This window comes from Narcine bancroftii, chromosome 3 (genome assembly GCF_036971445.1).
Source record: "Narcine bancroftii isolate sNarBan1 chromosome 3, sNarBan1.hap1, whole genome shotgun sequence".
Taxonomy (NCBI): Eukaryota; Metazoa; Chordata; class Chondrichthyes; order Torpediniformes; family Narcinidae; genus Narcine; species Narcine bancroftii.
The window spans coordinates 250,589,905-250,602,143 of NC_091471.1; the positions used below are offsets into that span (position 1 = coordinate 250,589,905).

Consider the following 12,239-nt stretch of genomic DNA (forward strand, 5'->3'; position numbering starts at 1 on the left):
TCTGGGAGGTGTGCTTTGATGCATTCCATCATCGGATGCTAAAAGCATTTTATAATAGTGCCAGTCAAGCATCTCAGGCAGCTGACATCACTGCAGGAATTCCTCAGGATGGCATCCGAGGTTCAACCACCTTCAGCTGTTTAACCAGTGAGCTCCTATCACTCACAAGGTCAGAAGTCAGTATGTTTGTTGATCATTGCACAATGTAACGCACTATTCACAACTTTTCAGATAATGAAACCATCCACAAGCAAATGCAATGTGACCTGGACAACAACTAGGCCTGGGCTGATCGATGGCTAGCAATGTGTGCCAAGTAATGACTATACCCTACAGGAGAAAATCTAGCCATCTCCTCCCAACTTTTAATGGCATTAACATCACCAAATGAATTCCCAATTAACAATATCCTTTGGTGGGGGGAGGGGGGGTGTTGGTTACCATTAACCAGGAACCAAAATGGGATTTCCAGATACATAAAGTGACCACTAAGCAGGTCAGGGGGCAAGGATCCTGCGACAAGTGACTCACCTCCAAACTCCCAAAAGCCTGTTTACCATCTATAATGCTCAATCAGGCCTTGATGGAATCCCCTCCACTAGCGTGAAAGAGTGCAACTTCGACAACACTCAAGATCATACAGGACGCTGATGGGTACCTTACGCATAGCCAGTCACTCACTCCTCCACTAAAAGAGCAGCAGCAGTTTGTACTCCCTACAAGAAGGACTTCAGCAACTCATTCAGTCTCCTAAGGGAGCACCTTCCAAACCCACCAGTCACAAGGAAGGGGACCCACCACCCGAATTTGCCTCCAAGCCACTCACTGTCCTGACTTGTAAATATCTTGCCATTCCCACATCAAAATCCTGGCCCTCCCTCCAAATGGTGTGCATATATTGCAAGACACGAGGGTCCCAGTACTGAACCCTAAAGCACTCCATTGGTCATAGTCCTCCAGTCTGAATAACTGCCCTTTACAATAAAAGTCACTTTCTGATTCCTATCACTGATCCAATATTTTATCCAGATGACCTCTTGTGTGCCCTAACCTTCCATACCAAACCATCATCTGGGACTATATCCAACGCTTTACAAAAATCCATATCAATAACATCAACTGCCTTTCCCCCGCCCCATCCAACCTCTTCATTACCTCCTCAAAACATTCTACAGCTTCCTGAGACATGGTTTCTCATGCACAAATCCAAGCTGGCTTTCCTGAATTTTCCTCTTGCCAACCAATGGTTGACATATTCTATCTCTCAGGCCCCTAGTTAAGATTTTTCTAGGGCTAGGGGTTTTTGCTTCAGAGCAAAAAGAGAGGAAAGGTGATTTAATAGAGACCTACAAGATTACACTGGACAACAATTCCACCCCCCCCACCCCCACAAAAGGTTTGCTTCCTGAAAGAAATTGGGGATTATGATAAGACAACTTCATGCTGAACACAAAGATAATTTCAGATTTTGTGCATCACGTAGGAAGTTGGAGAAGCTTTAAATTAACTTTGATTGACTTTAAAATGTCTAATCGAATCATGATGCTGACACATTGCTTTAGTTTATCACACCTAAAAAAATGTTTTGCCGCTGATTTTCATTTGTACTCAGCATCTGATGCCTCTTATGTCAGTGTCCAACCACAGTCAGCCAGCATTGATGGATTCCAGTTGCCCTGATATCGCTTTTCCACAGTCGCAATGAAGTGATGAAACCTTTCACCGCGTTCATCACTGACCGCACCGTTGCACTTCATGCCTGAAGCAGGTTAAAATTATAACAGAGAGGCCTCAAAGATTTTATACTTATCGCACAGTATATCAACATCAGGGTGAAAATAGATAATCTAACTTTGGACCTATGTATTCTTTGTACAACTATTAATTGTATTAAACAATGTCATGTACAAAATTATTAATCAGATCAAGCCTGTTATCCCAATTTTCATCTGAAATTGAAGTATTCAAATCTCATTCCCATTCATTCATTCTTGATTCTCATCCCTGAACATATACTTAGGACCACCAAATTCTTATAAATAATTGTTATCGATCCACCATGGGAAAACTTTAAATCAAAAAATAAATCACAAACATTCGTATTGGGAATTCAAGGAGAGTTAGAGAATTTAGACTGAACAAATCTTTGAGACCTCTCCGATTCATTTGTTTTGGGAGTGACAAGAACTACTAGAATATTGGGAACAATCCTTTAAAACTTGATCTTAGGATTAAATTAGAATCGTGTCCTATTATTGCTTTGTTTGGTTTTTCTCTAGAAGAGAGGATTTCCTTGAATTCAACTAAAAAAAGAATAGCAGCTTTGACTTTATCGATGGCTAGACAAACAATTTTAATAAGATGGAAAGACAGCAGAGCACCATCTCATATGCAAAGGTTCCAGGATGTTATGACTTGCTGGAGTGTGGAGAAAATTAGATCTAATGTTAAAGAGATCAAGGTTGAATTTGACAAGATATGGGGCTCATTCATGGACTATGATCATAATTTGATTACTTTGACAGGGTGCTCTGGGGGTTTTCTATTCAATGTCCAAGAGCCAATACTCGATTCTTTACAATTTCTTTGCTGGTGACTGTGTTTAGTGGGAGGGGTTAGATTAGTATGCGGTTAATTTTTTTTTTAAATGACAAGAAATCGCAAAAATAGATTATATCTAAAAGATAGTATGTAATAGGAAAATGTTAAGGTAATTATTTGTGATCAGCAACCCAAAATCCATAAAAGATGGTTCAGGAAACAAAATCTTCATTGTCCAATGTTACGAGAGGCATAAACAGGGTGGACAGCAACCACCTTTTTCTCCAGGGCAAGAGTAGCCAAAGCCTTGTATCTGTATAAGATGAGGGAATGTTTAGGGAAGACATCAGGAGTAAGTTATTTTTCTATGCAGACCGTGGTGGTTGCCTGGAATGCATTGCTAGGGATGGGGGTAGAATATTTAAAAGACTCTGAAAGGCATTCAGATGCAAGATAAAATGTGAGGTAGGGAAGATTTAGATTACTGAGTAGGTTTATATAGGTTAGCACCACATCGTAGGCCAAAGGGCCTGTATTGTGCTGTAATGTTTTATGCTGTATGTTCTCTCTAGCAGTTTGCCAACCACTGAATAAGACTAACGGGTCCACAGTTACCCACATTTACTATCTTCCAGTTCTGGAACTTCATCACCTGTTTTCTTTCTTTTCCCATCTTTTTATTAAGTACACAAAAAAAACATAATATATGGTTACAGATTATAAATCAAATGGATAAACATCATAAACAAACAGTAATTGATTCCCCACAGTTCTATAGTTAAAATAATAAAAACAGTAGAAAAGATATACAATCTAAGCTATCAAACTAATCCTAAGGTAAATTAAATTGCTTGCCCCTCCCACCCCCCGCCTAATAATTGAAATTAGAAGTTGAGATGCCATAAAATAATAAAATTCAATAATAAACAAAAAAATGTTCTGCTACACAAGTGAAAATAATTAACATGATGGGAAAAACAAAAATAAAACATATTAAAGCAAGTCTAAAAATCATAAAAAATCATAAAAAAACCTCATAAACGGGTGCCACATTCTATCAAACTTAACATCGGTATCAGTCATTTCTGATCTTCTCGAAATTTAATTGAGCTGAAGTTTGGCACATCCACTGGACGAAGGTAGGCGGAATTGAATTGTCACTGGTGTAACAACAACCTTCCAGGTTTTAAGGATGGAAATCTGCCACTCCTAAGTTTGACCTGCATTGTGAACTATCATTCATTCTAAGAGTATCCAGTGGCCTTATCAGTGACACTGACCTCCCCGGGATTTGATTCAGCAGAAATGCATACCTGTCAGCGGGGAAGGTTTGTACAGTGTGCTGTACTGGTTCTGGTGATAAGAGGCGTTGCTCCGATTGCTGAAGGCTGAGGAGCAGGCCATAACAAGTTCCTCTTTAACGATACACCCTTTGGGATGATCTTCTGGCAGCTCATTTAATCTCTGTTCCAGAGAATGTTTTAATAAGTCCAATTTTTCACTTGACTCATTTAGCCTGGATTGAGCCTAGGACCAAAAACAAACACTTTCAATGTACAGTAAAAATCCCCATTACCCAGAATCCAACAATAACGCCCCTGTCTTTAACCTCTTCATTTCTTTAAGTTCACTCTCTGACAGAATTCTCCTCAAGGGTTTCCCCATTTTCAGTTAATACCAAAAGCTTCCATTTTTGTTTCCTAAAATTCTTGATATGCCTTGACATTCAATGTTCTCTGATCTTTACACCTTGCTTCTCAGCCTTGCAGGAAGATTTTGACCTTGAACTCCCACCATCTCATTTTTAAAAGACTCCCAATTTGAATATTTTAGTCTTGTTTTACTTTTTACTTCCACATTGAATGTTGTTCTGCTCCCTGTAAACAATTCAGCCTTCGAATTAGGAGGAGACCAATCTAAAACCTTTCCATGGTTACCTTGAAACTTGATTTAAATTTTTTATTTTTTTTATTTTTTACTTGCAATATGGTAGAAGCCAAATTCCAGCCATCGAAACCCATGCCACCCAATTAACCTACATTTTTTGGAGGGTGGGAGGAAATCATGGAGACACAGGTAGAACGTACAAACTCTTTAAAGATAGCACCAGATTAGAATCCAACTCATTGGCACTGGAATAGGGTGGTGCTAACCAACCCACCCTATCTCTCTGACACCTTTCTTTGAATTTGTTTCCATATCTGCTCCTCTACCTCAATGCAGACCTTTGTGGGGGTGGGGAGGGTGGGGGGGAGGCTGTGTACAATCCCAGCAAAGTGATTATCCCTTTTTTCTTCTACCGATCGGACCTCTTCCGGGACAGGATATGCACCCTGAGTATTGCAGGATTGTTCTCCCTTTCCAGAACTAGAAAGCCTTCTCCTCTTTTGTTTCCTTTGTAAGCAGGACTGAGACTTTGTCACCCTGGAACATGGAGATGCTCTTCTTTTAATCATATTTCATGTGTTGCTCCATCCCACCAATTGGGTTACACACAGGTCACTATCCCAAACCTCCCATCGTTGCCTCCATCTGCTCTGCTGCAGCCATGGAATTAGAATGATCTTGACAGCCTATCCGTGTTGCAGGATGGCCTTCAAAAATTTGCAAGTTACAAGTGAGAAACTTTTTATTAATTGCCATAATTTGCACAAGTCAGTGCTCTATGCAATGGAGCAGCAAAGAATTTAAGCAAAATAAACCAGCATATGTCACTGAACACATTACCATGGGCACCAGGACATAATTTTCTCAATTCCTCTAACATCCAGGCTGGGGGATGACCCATTGGTCTGCCAGTCTGTACCCTGCCAACTAACACTGTGAGCGTTTGTTGTTGGGAAAATGGGAGTTCAAACATGGGGGAGCAATCTTGATGAAGGCTTCCGACCCGAAACACGACTAACCTTTCCCTCCCACTGATGCTGCCCGACCTACTGAGTTCTTCCAGATTACTTTTATTTTTGATCTTGGAGATATCCTTCGGTTATTGAGGAAATTGGTGAAACTACATCTTAAATATTGCGTCTCTGTAAATCTCCTTATGTTAGGAAAGATGCAAACATTAGAAGTAGCTTAGAAATGGTTTACTGGATGGATTTCTGGTAGAGGCAGAAAGATTCATCTATGTATGTAGCTCCTGGAGTTGGAAAAAAAGTGGACACTGGATGAAATCCTCTGGAATCAAGATGTGGAGAGGATGCTTCTTTTTTTTTTAAATATTTTTTTATTTTTCACACTGTGAACCATATCAACTAAAATATGTACAAACGTTTCTCATTAAATTTACACTGTGGCATTTTCTCCCTTTTTTCCCTCTTTCCCTCCCTCCCCTCTCCAAAACCAATAAATATTCAACATATATAATACAATAAAACCATAAAACAATATCTTTACACAAAGTAAAATAAACAAGAAAAATGCATCATCTATTTGTTACACATTGAATCAAGTCGTTTTGTCTTATCATCATTTTAGGGGGTGGAGGTCCGAGGCAAGCCCTCTCTGTTAATAATGTGACTTTATTTTTTAAATTATGTTATTTTTTCCAATGGAATACATTTATTCATTTCCATGTACCATTGCCGTATTCTCAGGCACTCTTCCATATTCCAAGTTGACATTATACATTTTTTTGCTACTGCTAGAGCTATCATAATTAATCTTTTTTGCGCTTTATCCAATTTGAGGCCTAATTCTTTACTTCTTATGTTACTTAAAAGAAAGATCTCTGGATTTTTTGGTATGTTATTTTTTGTGATTTTATTTAATATCTGATTTAGTTCTTCCCAAAATGTATTCACTTTCATACATGCCCAAAGTGCATGTATTGTTGTTCCCACTTCCTTCTTACAGCGAAGACATCTATCTGATAATGTTGGATCCCATTCTTTTAATTTTTGAGGAGTGATATATAACCTGTGTAACCAATTATATTGTATTATGTGTTCTTTCTTTGGCTTGGCTTCGCGGACGAAGATTTATGGAGTGGGTAAATGTCCATGTCAGCTGCAGGCTCGTTTGTGGCTGACAAGTCCGATGCGGGACAGGCAGGCACGGTTGCAGTGGTTGCAGGGGAAAATTGGTTGGTTGGGGTTGGGTGTTGGGTTTTTCCTCCTTTGCCTTTTGTCAGTGAACCTTGTGTTTATTGTATTCTTCATAGTTCCAGAACATAACTTTTCCCATACTTAATTTTTTATCTTTATGATTAAATCTTTTTCCCACTTTTGTTTAGGTTTATAGTTTATTTCATCATTTTCCTCATTTTGCAGCTTAATGTACATGTTTGTTATAAATATTTTCATTATCATTGTGTCTGTAATCACATATTCAAAGCTGCTTCCTTCAGGTAATCTCAATCTATTTCCCAATTTATCCTTTAAATAAGCTTTCAATTGATGATATGCAAACATTGTACCATGAGTTATTCCATATTTGTACTTCAACTGTTCAAATGTTAATAAATTATTTCCCAAAAAACAATTTTCTATTCTTTTGATTCCTTTTCTCTCCCATTCTCTAAAGGAAAGGTTGTCTATTGTAAAAGGGATTAGTAGATTTTGCGCCAATAATAATTTTGGTATTTGTTAATTCGTTTTTTTCCTTTCTAAGTGGATCTTCTTCCATGTATTAAGTAAATGATGCAATGCTGGTGAGCTTTTATATTGCACCAATTTTTCATCCCACTTATAAAGTACATGTTCCGGTACCTTCTCCCCTATTTTATCTAGTTCTATCTTAGTCCAGTCTGGTTTTTCCCTTCTCTGGTAAAAATCTGATAAATACCTTAATTGTGCAGCTCTATAATAATTTCTAAAGTTTGGTAACCGCAAACCACCTTGGTTATACCTCTCTGCTAATTTATCTTACGCTACCCTCGGTTTCCTCCCTTTCCACAATAATTTCATTATTATTCTCTTTAGTTCATTAAAAAAAAATTCTGTTAAGGAAATTGGTAATGTTTGAAATAAGTATTGTATCCTTGGGAACACGTTCATTTTAATGCAGTTTACCCTCCCTATCAATATTAGCAGTAATTCTTTGCAATGTTCTAAGTCTTCCTGCAATTTCTTTATTAGTGACTGATAATTTAGTTTGGACAAGTGGTTTAAGTTATTATCTAACCTGATCCCAAGGTATCGGATTGCTTGTGCTTGCCATTTAAATGGTGATTCTTTTTTAAATTCTGTATAATCCACATTACTCATTGGCATTATTTAACTTTTCTTTGTGTTAATCTTGTACCCTGATATTTCTCCATATTCCTTCAATTTCTTATGTAATTCTTTTATTGATATCTCTGGTTCTGTTAGGTATACTATGATGTCATCTACAAATAAACTGATTTTATACTCCTTCTCCTTTATTTTTATCCCTTTAATTTTATTTTCTATTCTTATCAGTTCTGCCAAACGTTCTATTGCTAAGGCGAACAATGAGGGGGATAATGGACATCCCTGTTTAGTTGACGTACTTAATTTAAATTGATTTGATACATATCCATTTACTGCTATCTTCACAAATGGTCCATTATACAATGCTTTAATATTTTTCTGGTAGATTGAATTTCTGTAATACTTTAAATAAGTAGTTCCATTCTACTCTGACAAAGGCTTTTTCTGCATCTAAAGCAACAGCCACTGTTGGTTTTTTATTTCCTTGAACTGCATGAATTAGATTAATAAATTTACAGATATTATACACTGTTCATCTTTTCTTAATAAATCCAGTTTGAACTTGTTTTACTATTTTTGGTACTCAATCAGCCAATCTGCTTGCTAATAATTTCACTATTATCTTATAATCTGAGTTAAGTAGAGATATTGATCTATATGATGCTGGTGCTAATGGATCCTTCCCCATCTTTGGTATTACTGTAATTATTGCTGTCTTACATGAATCTGGCAAGTTTTACCATACAACAATTACAGCACAGAAACAGGCCAGATCAGTAGCCCTTCTAGTCCATGCTGAACACCTTCTCCCACCTAGTCCCATTGACCCGCACCCAGCTCATAACCTTCCATCCATATACCTATATCCATCTCTCATCTATGTACCTATTCGACTTTTCCTTAAATATTAAAATCCAGCCCGCATCTACCACTTTGACTGGAAGCCCATTCCACACTCCAACCACCCGCTGAGCAAAGAAATGTCCTCTCATGCTTCCCCTATACTTTCCCCTCTTCAATCTCAATCCATGTCCTCTTGTTTGAATCTGCCCCAAGTTCAATGGAAAAAGCCTATCCACATGTACTCTTTCTGTCACTCTCATAAGTTTAAATCCCTCTATCAAATCACCCCTCAATCTTCTCCATTTCAAGGAATAAAGTCCTAGCCTGTTCAACCTTTCCCTGTAACTCAAACCCTGAAACCCTGGCAACATTTTTGTAAATCTTCTTGTAAGCCTGGTCAGGTGGCAGACCTCTCAGTGGGAAGCCATTTTGGTGAGAGTGACACAACTCCCTGAACTTTAGCAGAGCTATTTGTGTTTCTTCTACCTGGTTCATTACTTCCAGGAGGGGAGGAAATAATAACTCTCTAAATGTTTTATAAAATTCTATTGGAAATCCATCCTTTCCTGGTGTTTTATTGTTCGGCAATTTTTTTAATATATTCTGTACTTCCTCTATTTCAAATTGTTTTATTAGTTTGTTTTGTTCCTCTTCTTGCAATTTCGGCAGTTCAATTTTAGCTAAAAACTCCTCTATTTTATCATCTTTCCCCTCGTTCTCAGTTTGGTATAATTGTTCATAAAATTCCTTAAAGTTTTCATTAATCTCTGTTGGGTTATATGTAGAGAGGATGCTTCCTCATGCAGGAGAACTTAGAACATGAGTCATTGAATAAAAATAAGGGGTCACTCATTTAAAACAGGAGCAAGGTGAGAGCCACGAGTCATTAGAACCATCTTCTTTAGAGGGCAAAGGAAAAGATGGATTCTTGATAAGCAAAATCCCTGTGGGTGGATTAGTCCATAGAAATGGGATAGCAATCACATCAGCCAGAGAGCCCAAATCAATTCTGACCTGCAGTACTGTCTATATGGAGTTTGCACTTTTGCCCAGTGGCACTCCTCTGGGTGATCCGATCTCTTCTACATTCCAAGCTGGCAGGGCATTGGCCACTGTAAATTGCTCTGGGGTGGAGGTAAGTGTTGGAATCTGGGAGGAGTTGGGATGTGAGAATGGGATAATGCAGGATAGATGCAAATGGGCTGGCTTGGACTCAGTGAGCTGAAGGGCTTGCTTCAGTGGTGTCTCCATTGGTCTGAATGGGGGAACTAGGCTTGGGGGAACTAAAAGGCCTCTTCTCTTCATTCTGACATTCACACACTTATTTTGATTGGGCTGCCACCCAAGATCATTAGCACTGCCCAGGTGCAGGGCAGTATGCATTATGAAGTGTCGTGCAATCACCCGTTATCAACGACAATATTAATACCCCTCGCTCTTACCTCAGACAGTGCTTTCTTATCATGTACCTTCCCTGAGCCTAGCAGACGAAGGACATTTTTGGCACCTTCAGACACTGCATGTTCCACACGGAAGTGATGCCGTAATTCCTCAATTCTTAGTTCAAGCAGACTTATTTCTGGCTTAGCTACAAAGGTAAATAAAAAGCCATGCATTAATGAAAACAAATATATCCATTGACAATTATCCCATCCTTCTTGGTCACAGAGGCCATGGCTCAATCATGTTTAAAGGACCTCGGAAGGTACAGTGAACTTAAAGCCAGAGTTGGCCATTTGGGCTATCGTGATATTTTACTCAATTTTAAATTTAAATTTTTATTGCTTTTTAATTTAGACATACAGCACAGTAACAGGCTCTACCAGCCCATGAGGCCGTGCCATCCAATAACCGAATGAACCTTTACGTTTTTGAATGGTGAGAGTGTCCAGAGAAAACCCACACAGACCCAGAGAGAACATTCATACCCCTTATAGGCAGTGGTGCTTTTAAACCCAGATCTCTGGCACCGTAATAGTGTAGTGCTAACTGCTCCCTCCCCGACTCTCTTGTCCACTCCTCCCTCCCCGCCAATCGTCCCCCTGTGACCGCAGGAGATACTCCATTTGCACTCACACTTCCTCCCTACCACCAAACAGTCCACCCAAATGAAGCACTTGTGAACCTGCAGGGGGCTATCAACTGTATCCAGTGCTCCCGTTGTGGTCTTCTCTACATCGGAGAGCCCGAGCACTGGCTGGGAGATCACTTTGTGGAGCATCTCGGCTCTGTCCGCTGTAAAAGTGTGGATCTCCCAGTAGTCACCCATCTCAATTGCCCATCCCATTCACTTGCTGACATATCTATCTGTGGTCTCGTGCACTGCCAGACTGAGATCACTCGCAAATTGAAGGAATAACATCTCATCTTCCCACTGGGCCCAGCTCTGTGTGTGTGTGTGTGTGTGTGTGTCTCTCTCTCTCTCTCTCACGTACTTCCGATTTCCCTCTGTCTCCTTTCATAGAGCCAAAATCAATTCTTACCTCTCCTAATCATATCCAGTTAACACCTTTTTATTGGTCTGGATTCCTCCCCCGGCCAGCTTTCAGTCTTTATTCTTATGCCTTCTTGCTTTCTGCTTATTCCTTGAAGAAGTGCTCAGGCCAGAAACGTTGGGAATACATCTTTACCTCTGATGGATGCTGCAAGACCGGCTGAGTTCCTCCAGTAATTCTGTGTGTTTTTTTAACCTCTACGCTAGACCAGCATCACTTTCCTGAATCGCCCTCAAATCTCTTGATATTTAAATTACCATTCCTATGGAGTTTCATGTATTTCTAGTTGCAGTTCCCCACACCTTAGTGTCCCCATTCAAACCATCAGTGAGTGCAACCCATCCGATTCAACTTTGATGAACCAGAATGCTACAAGCGTACAGCAGTGGTGGTGGTGGGAGGGTAGTTTTCTCGTTGGAATTCAGTGGCTAGTGGTGTACTACAGTGCTGGAATCCTTGGTTTTTATGACACACGTTATTGATTTGTGAATACACGAACTACGACAATTACAGAAAATAGGCACAAGAGAAGGGCATTCAAGCCCTTCAAGGCTGCACCCCACTCAATACAAACACAGGTGATCACGATTAGTAAGCTTGTGTATGACAATATGTCAGTGGTATGGATTGCAAGTCTAAAGCTACAGTAGGATGTAGATCAGATGGAAATTAATCCCAACAGGTCCAAGGTGATATAGATCAAAAGGGGAGAGGCCCAGAGGTGAGAGGGTATATGGCAGAAGATGGGAGAGGTGAAGAGACAAGTGGAGGGAGAAAGCACGAGGAAAGGGAGGGGGAAGAAAAGTTAGAGAGTTACATGTGCAGGAGCTGGTAATGAAGAGATGAAAAAGTGGAAGCGGATAAGGTTGGGTTTACCTAAAATTGGAAAAAAAAATCCATGTTCACAGTTAAGGCTGAAATGGTTTGCTACAGGAAGAAGGTAAGATATAGGAGCAGAAGTAGGTCATTTGGCCCATCGAGTTTGCTTTGCCATTCTACTCCCCTTGCCTTCACCCCACAACCTTTGATATCCTGATTATTCGGACACCTATTAATCTCTTCCTGAAATACACCCAACGACCTGGCCGGGGGAGGAATCCAGACCAACAAAAAGGAGTTAACTGGATATGATGAGGAGAGGTGAGAATTGATTTTGGCTCTGTGAAAGGAGAGAGGGAAATCGGAA

The 12,239-nt window shown here is 39.6% G+C and overlaps 1 protein-coding gene across 1 annotated transcript in view; it reads right to left on the reverse strand.

Annotated features, from left to right (window-relative positions):
• Window positions 1-12,239, reverse strand: part of pkn1a (protein kinase N1a) — a 170,975-nt gene that overhangs the window by 72,657 nt on the left and 86,079 nt on the right. Inside the window, exons 5-6 of the mRNA XM_069927546.1 lie at window positions 10,001-10,146; window positions 3,855-4,068 (exon numbers count right to left, since the gene is read on the reverse strand). Coding sequence (XP_069783647.1) covers window positions 3,855-4,068; window positions 10,001-10,146 — 360 coding nt within the window. The remainder of the gene's footprint in view (window positions 1-3,854; window positions 4,069-10,000; window positions 10,147-12,239) is intronic.